General features: G+C 41.0%; 1 protein-coding gene across 1 annotated transcript; it reads right to left on the bottom strand.

Moving 5' to 3' along the window:
- Nucleotides 1-16228: 16228 nt before the first annotated feature.
- On the bottom strand, nucleotides 16229-18544 carry TAS2R1 (taste 2 receptor member 1). Its single transcript, XM_017496931.2, has one exon. It carries the CDS (start codon nucleotides 18230-18232, stop codon nucleotides 17333-17335), a length of 900 nt encoding a protein of 299 aa, XP_017352420.1. The 5' UTR covers nucleotides 18233-18544; the 3' UTR covers nucleotides 16229-17332.
- Between the last annotated feature and the right edge of the window lie 369 nt (nucleotides 18545-18913).

Below are 18913 nucleotides of genomic sequence, written 5' to 3' on the forward strand. Positions count from 1 at the left end.
CCCCTGAAGGTCCGCAGAAGAAAGCAGGCCTCTCTTCTCAGCAGAATCTCCCAATTTCTTGTCATCTAGTTGGTCGGTGTAGTCACTTATAATTTAAAAAACATTTTACTTTATCTGTTTTGTCTCCTTTGTAATCACTCATATGATTTGTTTTTGTCTTCCTTTTCTTTATTTAATAAGCTTTGTTGGAAGATTATTTATTTTATGAGATTTTCTTTAAAAAAAGTTTTTGCTTTTGTACATTTTGTTTCCTTGTTATCTAATTCAAATTCAATTTCTGCTATTATCCTCTTTTACTCTTTCTGCCAAAAAATGTAGACCAGATTTTAAAAAACAAAACAAAAAGCTATGGATACAGCATGGATGAAGGCAAAGTCTTCACTCCCATGATACTTCTCTTCTAGCTGGGGAGAGGTCAAAAACAAATTAGTAACAATGTGTAATTCATTGTCAGGTGTTGTTTGGTACTATGAAGAAAAATGCATGAAGGTAAGTGGATATGGAATGATGGGGGTGGCATCTGCTTTAGATGGGATGGTCAGGGAAGGACTATTCAAGAAAGTGATGTCTGAGCAGAGAACTGACTAGGTGAGGAAGAGGACCAGACTGTGTGTTCTGGGCAAAGAGAGAGCAAGGGTAAAGGTCCTGAAGAAGAAAGGGACTTGGAGTATCCTAGGACTTGTACGAAGCCCACTATGTGCCATGCATATCAAGTAAGGAAAACAGAGAGAGTAGGAAAGAATTGAGAGAGGTTCCAGAGCTCAGAGCTTATGTGACACTATTAACTATCGGGAGAGTATGATTTTTTATCCTACATAAGAAAGCAAGACAACAGAGAGTGTGGGGCTGCAGAGCACTGAGGCGGATTGGCGAATAAATTCACAACCACCACTGGGAGGGGAACCTCTCTTGCATCTGACTCTGCTTCTTGGAGCTTGCTTGTTGGCCCCAGAGGCACAAAGGAGCTGGGTCCCACCAGGAACAGCTGGGCAGCAGTGAATGCTGGAAAATGAGAGAGGAAGAGACAGATGGATGAGGATTACAGGAATTCTCCAACGGGTCTAGCTTTGACTGTGAGGCAGAAAGTGTGAAGGTGAGTGGAGAGTCACTGACACAGGGACAAGTTCTAAGACTTGGGACAGGTGGTAGAAAAGACCCATCAGGTCTTTAGAAGGAGTCTCTCTTTTGCCTTTGTTATTCATTTGTTCCACTAGTAACATGTCATTTGTAAACATATTAGAAAATACAGATAAGAGAAGAAAAAAGGTCATTTTAAATGGCAAAGTTAAAGATTGCTACATTTGCAATTTAATTGTTAATATTTTGGTCTATACAGTTCCATCTTTCCTATACATTTATGTAGCTATAAATGTTAAGTATTTTGACACAAAATCATATTTGCATTATACTCAAATTTTTTTCATTAAATATTTTATAAACATCCTCATGTCAATAAATGTAGGTTGCTATTAATATTTCTAATTAGTTCAGGAAGATTTCTTTGTATGGTTTTACTGTAGTTTATCTAACACTTCCCTAGTCATTTAGGTTTTTTTCACATTTTGCCCTCATAAACAACCACAGAACGGAGCTCTCTAAATTTAGATGCTGGGCACTTGCTATTTCTTAATACTAAATACTGAGATGGGCTATCGCTAGGTTAAAGAGTTAAAGATTTCAAACCTCTAGATAAATTGGCAAACAGTCCCCAAAAGTATTGATTTAAAAATTCCCTCACATGGTGTTCTTACTCCTCCCACCATTACCAGTACTGGCCACTTCATTATTTTGCATTTTTGGCATCTCTTAGGTCAACCATTACACTACTTAATAGTTGTATTAGTTTATCTTTTTGTTACTAATTCCATGGACTTATTCATCTTGCTGGAACTGCCTAGTTCATATCTTTTGCCTACTCCACTGAGCACACTTGCCTTTTTCTCATTGCTTTTGAAAGCTCAGATTATGCCTATAATAATTCTGTTACATATGTTGTGATAGTTTCCCAGTGTTCTTCTTTTCTTTTTTTTTTTTTTTGAAAGAGTCTCACTCTGTTGCCCAGGCTGGATTGCAATGGCACCATCTCGGCACACTGAAACCTCCACCTCCCAGGTTCCAGCAATTCTCCTACCTCAGCCTCCTGAGTAGCTGGGATTACAGGTGCATGCCACCATGCCCAGCTAATTTTTGTATTTGTGGTAGATATGGGGCCTCGCCACATTGGCCAAGCTGGTCTCAAACTTCTGACCTCATGATCTTCCCATTGAAACTACACAAGGTGCTGGGACTACGTGTGTGAGCCACTGTGCCCGGCCCCAGTGTTCTATTACCACGGTGAGATTTTATTTTCCTGTAGAGATAGTTTTAAATGTTTATGTAATCAGACCTATGTCCAGCTTGGAAAGACTTCCCCTACCCCAAATTTCTATAATACTCAGTTTATATATCTCTTGGTAAAGATATATATTATATTGTAACTCAGCTGATCCACCGGCCTCCCCCCTTACACTAGCACTCCCTGATCCACCGGCCTCCCCCCTTACACTAGCACTCCCTGATCCACCGACCCCCCCTTACACTAGCACTCCCTGATCCACCAGCCTCCCCCCTTACACTAGCACTCCCTGATCCACCGGCCTCCCCCCTTACACTAGCACTCCCTGATCCACCGGCCTCCCCCCTTACACTAGCACTCCCTGATCCACCGGCCTCCCTCCTTACACTAGCACTCCCTGATCCACTGGCCTCCCTCCTTACACTAGCACTCCCTGATCCACCGCCCCCCCCTTACACTAGCACTCCCTGATCCACCAGCCTCCCTCCTTACACTAGCATCCTTGTACACTAGCCCTCCTCCTGACTCTGTCTTGTCCTCGTGGGTCATAGAGTGTCCTGAGAGTAATTAATCTCTGGCTCTGGGCACAGTGAGGCTCAGCAGGCTTCCATTAGATAAGGCACAGTCCCTAAGCCTTGCTTCTACCTCTCTTCAGGGGAGGGCTGTGCCCAGCTCCTAGAGTGGCCCCATGTGTCTTCTCACAGCCACAGGGAGGAAGGAGATGAAGGAATGACTCTCCTCTCAGAGAGCTTGCCCGTTTAGCTTGACCTTTCCCTACAGATGTCTAAAGTCATGATGGATGGCCGTACTGGAGACACTCTTAGACTCTCATCAGAAGCCTGTCTGGACCACCAGTGACCCTTAACACAGACAAGTATGTGCTGTGGAAGAGGACCTTCTAGCCTTTTCTTTTTCTTCTGCAGCCACCCCCATTTAGGACATGCCCCCAGAAGTCACACAGCGTATCAAATCATGCTGTTTGAGCTTCAAAAACAGCGCTTTTTAAAAACTACAACTACTAGAAAGAGGTAAACTTCTTAATCCCCATAGACTTTTGATCTTCTCTTCAGATTTCTGTTCAAATGTCACTGTGAATTTTCTACCCCCTAAATTTATTAAACCAACAGCATTCCCAGAGCACATGTACATACTCAGTATTACTGAAATGCTGTCACTTTGGGGATAGCACAGCTGTTTCTTAGAGGCAGTAAACAGTGGTTTCGAACAGGAAGCAGGAGAGAACATGTCCAGAGAAAACTTCCTGGGAGGAAAAAAAAAAAACATTGACTTAGTTTAATTCTGGTCAAATGACACAGTTTTGTTCTATCTAGAAAGTGACATCACAGAAACTCCATGTTCTATCTAATATTTAATTATATGATTAATAAAATAGTCACAGATTACTTAATTATAAAATTGTTAGTCTATGTATTTACTTGTCTATTTGTAAAGTAAAATGAATGAGTTCCTCTATCACTGTTCTCAAGGGCAGGGGTGGGGTGGGGTCGGGGGGAGCAATTTTGCCTGCTAGGGACATTTGACAATGTCTAGAAGCATTTTTTAATTGTGACAACTGGGAGGGGTGCTACTGGCATCTAGTGGCTAGAGACCAGGGATGTTGCTCAGCATCCCACAACGCTCAGGACCGCCCCTGCCGCTGCTGCCCTCAAAACGAAGTGTCCAGCCCCAAATGTAAACAGTATTGAGAGAAAGTGACCAAGAAAAACTCGAAAAGGCACTCCTACATGTTCTCTCTAGTTTTCTCCCCATTTAGTCAAAGAAGAAAAATGTAGACCTATGCCCAGAAAGACACGAGTGGTGCAATGCTGGTGTTCCCTGATGTCCTGGGAAATCAGCTCTGTTTGTGAGAGCCTAGTCCAGTCCCTCGCCCCGGGTCTTGTTCCCTCCATATCGTGACTTCAGTATCCTGCACACTAAAACTCACCAGGGAATGCTGTGTGAACATTTCCAGGCCTTCTGTGGGTCGGAGCATGGGCGCAGTTCCCAAGTGCCAGGCTGCTGAACCCAGCTCAGCTCTGCTGCTGTTCCCACACCTCCTCCTTCAGCTTCTTTTCATGCTCTTCCTCTCTACCTCCTTTCTTCTTTTCTTCTCCCGGTTAAGGTTATGGACCTGGAGTCCTATCTACCCCTGCTCCAGGAAAGCCTCAGCAACACTTCTCTGGTCTATTCAATTTCTCCTTTACTAGAGGCTCCTTCTCTTTCTCTGTGATCTCCCAGGAAGCAAAGGTTTCCTTGAATCCATCTACCATCCTCTCCCCAAACCTCCAACTCACCTTCTCGCAGAGATGGATTCAGCGATCTCCTCTGTCATTGGTAATACTCTGTGTCACACACCATGCTAAGATTTTGACCCTCAATACCCTAAGGAGATCAACATTGCTATGAGTTTGAAACCTGGGTTCAAACCATGGCTGTGCCAGTAACTCAGTCTCTGAGTCTCAGATACCTCATTTGTAATGGGACCAATAACATCTTCCTTGGGAATCATGTTTTTAAAATATAAGGATCAAGTGAATCAAAGCACATGATCACCATCATCACCACGAGTGCTTTAGCATATTGTTGATTCAGTATTAATTTCTAAAGAAACCAAATGAGGAGACAAGGTATAATCATTTAACATATTCCTGGCTCTCTAGCTGTGTCAAGACTTTGAAGGAATCACACACAGTGTCTGTCTCCCTATGCCCACGGCAGCAATGACAAGCCCTCAGAGCAGGGGCCGTGCAATCCGGTCACCTGAGCCAGAATCCTCATGGCTGAGTGATTGCATGCAAATTATACCTTCCAGTGCCCCTGTGTTCTTATCTGGAACCTGAGGATGAAAATAAGGATGTCTTCCGTGCTGTTGGGAAATTTATTCAATTAATCTTTACGATGAGCTGAAGACAGAGCCCAAACCATATTACACACCAGGTATGTTGCCAAATCTAACCACGGCTCCAGGGAGGACTTGCAGTATTGTCACTGTCTGAAACATCCATGCTGATGGCTGTGAGCCTTCTCTGTTAGCTGTAAGCACCCCCAAGTCTCTGGCCTCCACACTGCATCTTGGAGGGAGGCCATGGCCACCCTGGCCAGCATGAAGTGGCATCCCCCACGTGCCAAGCTGCATGACAAGGGCAGATGTGGAAGGTCCAGTGTCTTGCGTAATCTTGGCAGGACATGGCGGGTGCAGAATCCTCCACATGCTAATTTTGGAGGTCTCTAACTTGCTGAGGTTTATTGGGAACACTTAAAAAGAGCTAATTGGGTTCTGTGTCAGACCCTAAGAAAAAGGCTTAAAAAATGAAGATGAAAAGCAAAAGTTACTAGATAATTATTTTAAGACAGAGATTTGCAAATTAAAGTCTCTCTCTTTGCACTTATTAAATTAGAAAATGTTAAGGAGTAGGGTATAAACCAGCAGTGTTGGCCAAGATATTAAACACCAGCACACCGGTACCTGGCTAGCGGAAATGCAAATCCATACAATTCCAATAACAAGAAATTTGCCACTGCATTTCATAGCCATGACCCAGTAATTCTCATTTTCAGAACATTTCCTAGTGAAACTGTAAATAATACAAAGAAAATCGACAGAGGTGCCCATTGCATATTATTTATAATAGTAAAAATGAGAACAAACTCAATGTCCCTGAATAAGGAAGTAGATAAGTACATCTGTTAATTCATATTTTCAACAAATATTTACAGATTCCTCAATTTCTGCGTTCTCTGCTGTACCAGCTCAATAAAATGTTTATCAGTCATTAAAATGATCAATAATAAAATATTTAACATAAGAAGTAAAATGAAATTTACAAAAATATACTTTTGCCATGATTATAATGATGCAAAAATTAAAATTTTTTTGCTTGCTTGTTTGAATGAGAACATGGACAAATCAAAATTGCTGATTTATTAAGACAGTAAATTCTAGATTATTTCTTCTCCACTACTCGTTATTCATTATTACATTATTTGCAATGAAGAAAAATCTTATTAAAAATATTAAAAGACTGGGCACTGTGTTTTGTGCCCGTAATCCCAGCACTTTGGGAGGCCAAGGCGGGTGGATCATCTGAGATCAGGAGTATGAGACCAGCCTGGCCAACGTGGCAAAACCCCATCTCTACTAAAAATATGAATATTAGCTGAGCGTGGTGGCGCATGCCTGTAATCCCAGCTATTCCGGAGATGGAGCAGGAGAATCGCTTGAAACCGCAGGCGGAGTTTGCAGTGAGTCGAGATCCTACCACTGTACTCCAGCATGGGCGACAGAACAAGACTCCATCTTAAAAAAAAAAAAAAATTAAAAATGCTCATCACCACTGGTCATTAGAGAAATGCAAATCAAAACCACATTGAGATACCATCTCATGCCTGTTAGAATGGCAATCATTAAAAAAATCTGGAGAAACAGATGCTGGAGAGGATGTGGAGAAACAGGAACACTTTTACACTGTTGGTGGGAGTGTAAATTAGTTCAACCATTGTTGAAGACAGTGTGGCAATTCCTCAGAGATTTAGAGCCAGAAATACCATTGCCCCAGCCATCCATTACTGGGTATATACCCAAAGGATTATATATAAATCTATTATAAAGACACATGCACAGGTATGTTCATTGTGGCACTGTTTACAATAGCAAAGACTTGGAACCCACCCAAATGCCCATCAGTGATAGACTGGATAAAGAAAATGTGCCACATATACACTATGGAATACTATGCAGCCATGAAAATGGATGAGTTCATGTCCTTTGCAGGGACATGGATGAATCTGGAAACCATCATTCTTAGCAAACTGACAAAGAACAGAAAACCGAACACCGCATGTTCTCACTTATAGGTGGGTGTTGAACAATGAGAACACATGGACACAGGGAGGAGAACGTCACACACTGGGGTCTGTTTGGGGATGGGAGGCTAGAGGAAGGAAGGCAGGGGGTGGGGAGATTGGGGAGGGATAACATTAGGAGAAATACCTAATGTAGGTGACGGGGGATGGAGGCAGCAAACCACCATGGCATGTGTATACCTATGTAACAATCCTGCAAGATCTGCACATGTACCCCAGAACTTAGAGTAAAAGAAAAAAAAAGATTCCCAGATATTAAGCCTTCAGTTAGGGCTTTGGGTGAGGGTGGTAATGATAGGACATTCTAAATAAAACATTGCAACATTTTTTCAAAAATGTCAAAATCCCCACTCTTGCAGGCCTGTGTCAGACCTACTGTGGGACTCCCACTCCCGATCACGACTCTCTGCACTTAAGAAGCAGAAGAGACCAGGGTGTCTTGCTTGACCACGGCACTGGGAGGCTTCAGCCACTTTCCCAGGAAGCTCCTGCTTGTTTCTCCGGATGGTTCTGCTGTATTTTTTTTTTTTTTTTTGCTTTATCAAATGCAATTTAAAACCCCAAAGAGAACACATTGGAGAGTCATTTCACAAGAAGCCTATCCATTCTATTCCTATACAACAGGGAGATAGTCATCGATTCCTGGGATCCCTCTGGGAATTCTTTAGAAGCAGCAGAGCTCAGCCGGTAACTGACAAGCCCCACACAGAACATTCTAGTGGATCTGGGTGCAAAAGCGAATGAAGCGGCTATGATTGACAGGGGTGGAAACCTGGAATGTAACAAAATACAAAGCATGGGAAAAATGTGTGGCATTTTCCATTTAAATTGGCCAGCTGAGCTAGCTGAACTGAGCCCCGGCTAAACTCCTATGTGGGCAAGGGCAGCTATCTCCAAAGATAAGCCTTCCAAGAATGCCTTTAAATGGTTTATATCCACAGACATGGAAACCAGTCCCACCCAAGAAGACATTTTTATTTTTAACATTCTGGAAGCATCCCATCTGTAATCAGAGTTTGTTCACTCTCAATGAGCTACAAATGATTGAATCAGTGTTTAAAAATTCTTTACTATAAGCAATCAAACACAACTTCGATGGCCCAAAGGGTTAGAATTTCTGTTCCCTGGCCAATTGCTCCAAGCACCTTCTGTTCATGAAAAAGAAGAAAAGAAACATGCTTTTTAGGTTATTTGAGTTTGACCCTACGATGAGTTTCAAAGTAACCCCTCTTTTTTAAAATTATATTTTAAGTTCTGGGGTACATGTGCAGATCTTGCAGGATTGTTGCATAGGTACACACATGCCAGGGTGGTTTGCTGCCTCCATCCCCCCATCATCTACATTAGTTATTTCTCCCAATGTTGTCCCTCCCCAACCTCCCCACCCCCCACTATCCTCCCCAGCTCCCCAATCCCAACAGACCCCAGTGTGTGATGTTCCCCTCCCTGTGTCCATGTGTTCTTATTGTTCAACACCCACCTATGAGTGAAAACATGCAGTGTTTGGTTTTCTGTTCTTGTGTCAGTTTGCTGAGAATGATGGTATCCAGGTTTATCCATGTCCCTGCAAAGGACACAAACTCATCCTTTTTATGGCTGCACAGGATTTCATTGTGTATATGTATCACATTTTATTTATCCAGTCTATCATTGATGGGCATTTGGGTTGGTTCAAGTCTTTTCTATTGTAAAAGTGCCGCCATGAACATACCTGTGCATGTGTCTTTATAAAAGAATGATTTATAATCCTTTGGGTATATACCCAGTAGTGGGATTGCTGGGTCAAATGGAATTTCTATTTCTAGATCCTTGAGGAATCACTACAATGTCTTCAACAATGGTTGTACTAATTTACACTCCCACCAACAGTGTAAAAGTGTTCCTATTTCTCCACATCCTTCCCAGCATCTGTCTCCAGATTTTTTAATGATTGCTATTCTAACTGGCTTGAGATTGTATCTCAATGTCATTTTGATCTGTATTTCCTTAATGACCAGTGATGATGAGTACTCTTTCATATGACTGTTGGCAGAATAAATGTATTCTTTTGGAAAGTGTCTGTTTATATCCTTTGCCCACTTTTGGATGGGTTTGCTTGTTTTTTTCTTGTAAATCTGTTTTAGTTCTTTGTAGATTCTGGATATTAGCCTTTTGTCAGATGGGTGGATTGAAAAACATTTTTCCCATTCTGTTGGTTGCTGGTTCACTCTAATAATTGTTTCTTTTGCTGTGCAGAAGCTCTTAAGTTTAATTAGATCCCATTTGTCTATTTTGGCTTTTGTTGCCATTGCTTTTGGTGTTTTAGTCATGAAGGAATGTATCTCAATATAATAAAAGCTATTTATAACAAACCCACGGCCAGTATCATACTGAATGGGCAAAAACTGGAAGCATTCCCTTTGCAAATTGGCACTAGACAAGGGTGCCCTCTTTCACCATTCCTATTCAACATAGTATTGGAAGTTCTAGCCAGAGCAATCAGGCAAGAAAAAGAAATAAAGGGTATTCAGTTAGGAAAAGAGGAAGTCAAATTGTCTCTATTTGCAGAAGACATGATTGTATATTTAGAAGATCACGTCATCTCAGCCCCAAATCTCCTTAAGATGATAAGCAACTTCAGGAAAGTGTCAGGATACAAAATCAATGTGCAAAAATCACAAGCATTTCTATACACCAATAACAGACAAGCAGAGAGCCAAATCATGAGCGAACTCCCATTCACAATTGCTACAAAGAGAATAAAATACCTAGGAATACAGCTAACAAAAGATGTGAAGGACCTCTTCAAGGAGAACTACAAGTCAATGCTCAAGGAAATAAGAGAGGACACAAACAGATGGAGAAACATTTCATGCTCATGGTTAGGAAGAATTAATATCATGAAAATGGCCATACCGCCCAAAGTAATTTATATATTCTATGCCATCCTCATCAAGCTACCATTGACCTATTCACAGAACTGGGAAGGTGGTTACCTTAAACTTCATATGGAACCAAAAACAAGCCTGTGTGGCCAAGACAATCCTAGGCAAAAAAGAACAAAGTTGGAGGCATCATGCTACCTGACTTCAAACTGTACTACAAGGCTACAGGAATCAAAACAGCATGGTACTGGTACCAAAACAGAGATATAGACCAATGGAACAGAAAAGAAGCCTTGGAATTAACATCATACATCTACAACCATCTGATGTTTGACAAACTTGACAGAAACAAGCAATGGGGAATGGATTCCCTGTTTAATAAATGGTGTTGGGAAAACTGGCTAGCCATATTCAGAAAGTTGAAACCAGACCCCTTCCTTACACCTTACACAAAAATTAACTCCAGGTGGATTAAAGATTTAAACATAAGACCTAACACCATAAAAACCCTAGAAGAAAACCTAGGCAATACCATTCAGGACATAAGCATAGGCAAACTAACCTCTTTTTAAAGACAATGTCCTGGACTTGTTTTATTTTTGTTTTTTGCTATATTTCAATCACTGCACGTTTGTGTTCAATGGCCTGTTAAATGTCTTGTGTATTCTGAAAAAAAAAGGAGTTCACATTGAAATGGCAAGTGTCTATTTGGATTCTAAGAGAATCTGGGTGCACAATACTTACCTGCTAGCTTAACCTAAACATAACCTGATTCTAACGGTGAAGACTAATTGAGGTTTAATCGTGAGTTCATTCACAATGGAGATTTAGCCACCCATGTTTTCCCCATGAACAGGGCCAGAATATACTGGTAGAAGTACACTTGGTCCTGCTTTTTTTCCTTTTTGGTAGAATTACTTTTTTTATTGTCAATATATATATGTTATATATTATGTACATATACACATACAATAGCATTTACCATTTTAGTGTATAAGTCAGTGGCCTTCAGTCGTGCAACTATCACTACCATTTCTGGAAGTTTTCAGTATTCCAAACAGAAATTCTCTGTCCATTAAGCTATCACTCCCCATTCCCCCTGCCCAGCACTTTGTAACTTCTATCCTGCTTTTTGTCTGTCTCTGATTTTGCCCTCTCTAGGTACCATATATACATGGAACTCTGCAATATTTGTCCTTTGTGTGCGGCTTATTTCTTTAACATCACGTCTTCAGGGTATATCCATGTGGTGACATGTATCCAAACTTAATTCCTTTTTAGGAGTATGCCATTGTGTTAACATGCACATTGTCTCCGCATTCATTTGTTAGTGGACATTTGTTTTACTTTTACCTTTTGACTATTGTGAATCATGCCACTGTGAACGTGGGTGTACACGTATCTGTTCCGGTTCCTGTTTTCAGTTCTCTTGGGTGCATATCTAGGAATGGAATTGCTGAGTAACGTAGTCATTCTATGTTTAGCTTATTGCGGAACCGCCAAGCTACTCTCCATAGTGATTGCACCATTTTATATTCCCATATGGTAGGATTATTTTATTCCCAAATATTTGCTACTCTTCTCTAAGGAATTCCATATCTCTCCTTTATACATTGGGCTTGGCTGCTTGACATGCAACTAACTGCATATGACAAAAGCTTTAGACCTCCTCGTCTCCATCGTTTTCACTCTTTCCCCTGACCTGTCCCAAACAGGAGCTGCTCTGCAGCAGTGTGAACAGTAACAGGGCTGCCGTACACCCACAGCCAACACACAACACAGGTGAGAATGAGCCTGTGTCTTGAAGGTGCTGCAGTCCTGGCGTCATTTTGTACTGCAGCAAAGCAGCTCCATATACCTTTTAATTGCTCCCTTCACCTTTCCTCTCTTCACTTGTGCATGATTCTCTGCAGGGTCTTTGCTTCCTTTCTTTGCCAGGTACTTTTGCATGTGCTGTTTCCTTTTTCTAGAATTAGCTGTCCTCCAAAACCTGTGACATTATGAGGAAGAAGCATACAAAACTGTCATTGTTACAGACAAAAAGTCATCAAAGTCTAGCAGTTTCCTATGCTTAACATAACTAAAAACAAATATGGCAGTATGCAAGCATTGTGCTGGGAACTTGGTTCCAGTAACCCCTCAGCTCCTCTCATTAAGCTTGTAATCACTCCTAACCCCATTACGAAGGTGAGGAAATGTAAGGCTCAGGCTCATCAAGTCACTTAGCTCATTAGTGGTGGATCTAGATTGCAAATCAGGCTCTTAATTAGGACCCTCTATTGTTCATCGTGTTCCCTCCTGTGCACTCCCCTCTTCTCTGGAGGGGCTGCTGGAGATTCTTTGTGACAGTACTTACTACGGTTCCCATTACCTGGAGGTTACATTCATTTGTGCTCACAATGATGAAGAAGCTTAGCCAAGCTTGTGTTATGTATTATTCTTAATCCCATTTTGCAGATGAAGAAATGGAGGCTCAGCTCATTAAAGTATTTACTGCATTGCACAAAAGTTACCTAAGTCACCAAAATAAACGGGTGCGGTTCTAGGGAGGAGAGCTGAGGAGACTGTGTTGTTGGCTTTGTGAACGCAGTGGTGTGGCTTGCCTGTGGACTAATAACCTGTCTTTCAACAGGACTACACAAATCCACTCAGCCTCCCAATCTAAAACGTCACACTCAAGGTTCCCTCTCATCCCATAGAGCCGCTTCTGCAGACCCATCATCAACCAATGATGCTGAAAACATCATACCTCATGATCAAAGGCATAAATTCTTAGTTCACGGATTTCAAGTATTTTAGCAGATAAGCAGTGGTAGTTTGGAGAACATTAATCATGAAACCAAACTTCCTGACCAAATCTATAACTGGTCAATGTTTCTAGAAGCCACCAGCCTGGGTTTCAAGTGAAGTAAGACTCACTAATTCACAATCACAAATGCACCATGTGCTGTTCAAATGGGTGGATTTTTTGCCAGAGGACATTCCATGTATTTAGTGATGTAAGATCCTAGTCCACTATTAGCCACTTGTTTATTTTCTACACTGCTTTTCATCTGTTCATCCTCAGAAGAATCTGAAATTTCCCCAGCAGTTCTGGAATTTGGGTTATTCAAGTGGTGCCCACCAAGTGCCAAGTCCAGTCTAGCTACAGGACTTAGTCCCTGCACACTCCCAAATTCAAACATCACCAGGCACACTTACGTGTGTGCTTACCTTGCAGTACTTACACCGATCCATGGAGGGGAGAGAGTTTAAGTCATGGAAGTGATACTCTCTCTGAAGACCATGCATCCCAACTTCAGAAGTAAAAACAGAGTTACCCTGTATCACTTTTACTCTGAAATGTTGAAGTTTCAACAAAATGAATCTTTAGTCATTTAAAAAATTGATTTGTCTTCAGAAGTTTAAGTCAATTTTTGATTTAATATTATGTTGATGATCTTGTGGAGAAATGTTCAAAATAGAAATGATATAAAATGCCAAAAATAATCAAAGGAGACCCACACTTCATTGATATAATAAATACATTTTACATTTAAGGATACCAATTACCAATTCCTGATTCCCAGTCAAAAAGATTAAGTAGATCCAGATGTCACAGATGTGAATCCACATGTTTATATCACATCTTAAAAACAATTGTTATTTTAATCCTACCAAGGTAGAGGGTGCTGTATTAATGAGTGAGAGAGAGACTAGCTTTGTTTAGAAAGACAGCAGTGAAGACAGCAGTGAAACAAATGTCCATGAGCTATCTTGAATTCGTATTGACTCTCCCCCAAATCTTAGCATTTTCAGCTCATTGAGGAAATTTTCCTAGTATATAATCTTCTCTTGGCATAAAGTTTTCCTAGAAAGTCTGCAATTTTTAGGTAACAAAGAATATTAATAACAAATGAATTTTCTACCAATCTCAAGTTTGTGTTAATATGATGTTCAGTCTAACACCAAACTCCTTCACTAGCAACACCCTCTTTAAAACATGTGGGTCTCCCAGACCTCGTCATTTGGATTTTTCTCCATTATGGGTGCCATCTGTATGTAACATCTGTCACCCCTTTGATTGCCAATGTGAATTTCAATGGTTTGGCTGGTTTCTTTCTCTTTTGCATATTTCTAACTACCTGCTTCTCCTCTCACCCAAAGAGGTATAACTCTACAAAGACAAAAGTTATGGAAACTATGTATTTCAAACCTAAAATCAGAATATCCATAGCATGAGAAGTATGCCTGCACTTAAACACACGATGGGCATAACATTTGAACTGCCCGGAGCACCGAGGATGCCTGGTCATCAGCCTCGAGAAGACAGATGGTAGACATTAGGTGTCTTCCTAGCACCTTCTGGCCTGGAGCATTGTATCTTCAAACAATTGTCACATTTGAATGAGTGAGAATTTAAAAGGCATTTTCTATTTGTGAGACTTTTGAACTGCGTTTAACATTCAAATTATGACTATATTTTTTTTTTTTTTGGAGTCTCACTCTGTCACCCAGGCTGGAGTGCAGTGGTGCAATCTCAACTCACTGCAATCTCTGCCTCCCAGATTCCAGTGATTCTTCTGCCTCAGTCTCCTGAGTAGCTGGGATTACAGGTGCACACCATCACACCTGGCTAATTTTTGAATTTTTACTAGAGACAGGATTTTGACATGTTGGCCAGGATGGTCTCGAACTCCTGGCCTCAAGTGATCCACCCGCCTCAACCTCCCAAAGTGCTGGGATTACAGACTTGAGCCACCATGGCTGACCAACATTTATAGTCTTAAAAGTTTATTTCTATCAACACACAAGATTTAGCCTTCTTTGTTGCTGTTATCATCTTCAGTCAGTGGAGACTGTATAAAACCCCTGGATTGGGGACTGAAAGAGCCAATGTCAGAATAGAGAGTGGGACAGAGTAAGAGAGCCCTTCTCCCCTGATTTGGAGCTGCTCATTGAATCCTGATCTAAAGTGGAGTGGAATAAGACTGCTGGGTTCCGTTTCAGTGAGAGTCTGCCTCCTGGCACAGAGTCTATTTGGAAGCCACAGCCAGAAGCCACTTAACTGAGCAGTGGGTGTTGAATCTCCTTGGGAAGCCACAGGATGTAGAGGAGGTGTGGCACCACCACATCCTGCAATCAGCAGTCAGCCAGCCTCACCTATGGGCGTGTTATTCCACAGCCAAGACGCCCCAGGGCCATAATGTCCAGCCCCATCTCTAAAAGTACAAGAGTGAGTACAAAAAGCTGTTGCACCATGATAGAGGTCAACCCACTGCTCGACGAGGACAAAGCAATTTGGCAAGGCTGGAGAGTGCAGATGAGCGTGGCTCCAGAGAGGCAAAGGCTCAGTCTGTTTTGCTTCTAAATTTGAGCAATTAGTGTCCTACCCAATACACATCAACTCAACAGCTAGGCAACATTTCTGGAAGAAATATACTTCTAGGAAAGTAGACAATGAAAATGTTTTTAGAATAGTTTGTTTTATTATGAACTCTTTTTTAAAACAATTCTTGATAACAGCATACAATGGTAGTCATACCTTAATATTTATCTAATTAGGGAACATTATTGAAGCAGGAATTGCTTGAAATAGAATCAGAATTTAATACCAGAAAAAAAAAAAAAAAACATAAGAGTTGTATACTGACAAATTTCTCTCTGAATGTTTGCAATTGCTCCCACTCTTTCAGGTACACATATCACAGATTCAGGGAACAGGATACTCCCTGTATTTGAGATGTGAGAAAAATAAAAGTGACTTTTCCTTGTCCTTTCCCCCAATCAAAAGAAATAATTACATCCAGGATACAAATGACCTTCCCACAGCTGACTTCCGGAGTGTGTGATTAGCTACAAACCTTCCTACCTAGTGGGACGTTGGAACATGAGATAGCAGGAAGATGGAGATGGTTATTTTGCTCCTTGGGGAATGAAGTGTGAAACCTGTGGGAAGCTGAGAGTACCCTCAGCTCTTAGTTCCCATGCCCAAGAAGATAAGTACGTCCCTGAATCTTCTGATGCAAAATCCTTCATTGGTGTATTATAACCAGGCCTGCATGGCTTGGCTTAGAAAAGCTGTATTTGGGTTCCTATTACTGGTAATTGACAAATCTAAACCTCAACCTACTTTGCATCATCACGCCTGAACTACAAGTTATAGCTAAGCTTAAAAACATTTTTGACTTTATTTACTTGTCTGGAAGTGAAAGTGTTCTGAAGCTGTTTTGAAAATATACAAGTATATCAATATCTATAATATCTCTATATCTCTATCTATCCCTATCTATCTGTCTATCTATCTGTCTATCTATCTATCTATCAATCATCTTAGTATTCAACATCATCAATCAAACAGAAAATGCATTTGTGAATTCAAGCAGATGGAGACACCCCCAGCTCACCCACCTACTGATGTTGCTTCCTTCGGAGGCCATGCAATGCAGGAGGAGTTCCAAATTACGGTCCTTGGTTGAAAGAGTCTCAAAGTCAGGCACACAGATACAAAATGAAACATCTTTGCAAGTTATTGTCTGTTCAGAGTGCACAGCTAGGGAAAATGGAAAACAAGCATTCAGTCCTCCATTCCTCCTCCTCCTCCTCCATCTGTCTCCCCTTTTATCAGTTGATTGGACATGTCACCAAGGCATCTAAGTTCTTTGCAGGATGAAGTAGGAGAATATGCTTATAAGGATGGAGAAGACCTGCTTGTTCTCACTTCATTTGTGATCTGAGGAGAAAGAATGGCTCCATTGCCTGTGACTCCAACAAACAGAGCAGAAATAATATCCAGGTAGACAAGAAATGAATAGTCAGCCCATTAAGGTCAGGATAAACCATCTAAGACTAGGCATCGATAGACATGGACCATACAGCATTCATGTATCCTTCTGACATCACAAGTTCAAACATGTGCTTTTCTTTTTCATCAAACATTTTATGTTGAAATCACTGTAGATTTGAATGCATTTTTAAGAAGGAATACAGAAAGACTCCCGAACCATTTACTCACTTTTCCCCAGTGGTAACAACTTGCAAGATGATAGCACAAAATCATAACCAGGATACTGACATTGATGTAATCCATCAACATATGTTGTGCTTTGAAAATCAGTTTAACTGTTTGAAAAAGTACCAAATCTATAAAAATGCCTCAGGCTGGATAAACAGCCTGAAGGGGATGTTTTGTATATTTATGAACAGGCTGCTTTGTCTGGCTGAGAGAAGTGTCGCATGCGTGGGTAAGTCATTGAATCATGGGTTCTTTTGAACCGATCAAAGTTCTCTCTCACTGACAGCCCTTACTGTGGAGGAGGAACTTTTTTGCATTTTGTTTCAATTTAGGATTTCCTAAAATTAAGATGAGAGAGTGTCCAGAAGGGTATGTGCCAATCACAAGGATGCAGAGCATAAAGATGAACCTTCTGATGTGAAACCTTATAGAATAGAGAAAAACTTTCATCATGTAGTGGGAAACATAGAGGATTAGGAAGGACAGGATGGACAGCCAGGCGCTGATGTGGCCACTCCTGCCAGGAACCCTGCTACTGGCTACTGTGTTTCTCATCTGCCAGGCGTGTCTCCCCAAAGAAAAAATCAAGAGCAGAACAGCAGCAAGGAAAATAAGCAGTGGCACTAAGAGCTCAGCAGCAACAGAGGTAATCTGTATAGCAGGTATATCTTCTATTTGAATTGTGGCATTTTGGGAGAAAAAGTTCATGAGGCTGTGTGGAACAAAACACACTGAATATTTGCTATGGAAAACACAAATGATAGATACATATAGCAGAGACCCCAGGATCATCCACGGGACCAACTTGGATATCTTCATCTTCAACCAGATGAAGAGTGGGTGAGGGACGCTGGAAACCTTGGCGCAGTAGAACACGCCAAGCCATGTGGCAAGCCAAAGTTCCAATTCGTTTATAAACATGACAATTACACAACTCTCAGGATACATGATTAATTTCATCAAGAAGAGAGCAACCAGATTAATGTAGAAGATGAAAAACTGCAGAAAAGTTCTAGAAAGTGCCAGGCAGGAAAGAAGGAGATCCACCGGAGCCATTTTTCTGTGCTTGATCAAGTCAATGCCATTCACCACCACAATGATGCCATTCATGAAAATCCCAAGAAGAAATTGTATCACTGCAAGAAGAAAGCAGATAATGAGGTCAGACTCCAGCATTTTAGGAAGAAAAAAATTATTGACTTAAAAATAATAAAGTTTTAGAGTTTTGGACAGGTTGGATTATTCACGCTTTTCTTCAGTTGAATCGGGACTCCTCTGGAGAACAAGACAACAAAGGCATGAGTCAGGAAGGTGGTGTACATTTGCTTATGTCACTGCTTTCTCAATTTAGTTCTGAGAGAGTCAAATAAGGAAGAGATACTCTGCAACAATTTGCTTCTTATTGATGGCTTTTGCATTTTACAGTTTTGCCTAGCTTTCAAAGTCATCACAAGGCAAATCATGGAATCAGACACCTTCAGAGGGCTGGGAGAACAGCTTCTCCATAGTAATTAGCCAAAGGTACTCAATTCTTCATCTCTACTACAAATAATTGATTTTGCCTACAGGTGTGATTCTACTTAATGCTATCTTTGCATTCTTTAAAAATATTTTTGAAATTTTCACTTGTGTTATGATGACATAGTACAACCAGCAGCAAAGGACTCCTGAGTAGATCTCCGATATGCAATGGTTGAGCAATTCAAAACTATCTATAAAATACTTATAGAATAAAATATGCGTAATAAAACAAAAGTATCACTAAGTATAAAAGCAAAGTAATTAGGCTTGCACGTACGTGTGTGCACCAGGTCATAGTCCTAAAGGAAAGTAAGGTGCAATGAAATGAAGACCGGC

The sequence above is a fragment of the Cebus imitator genome, unplaced genomic scaffold (assembly GCF_001604975.1).
Source record: "Cebus imitator isolate Cc_AM_T3 unplaced genomic scaffold, Cebus_imitator-1.0 Scaffold226, whole genome shotgun sequence".
Taxonomy (NCBI): domain Eukaryota; kingdom Metazoa; phylum Chordata; class Mammalia; order Primates; family Cebidae; genus Cebus; species Cebus imitator.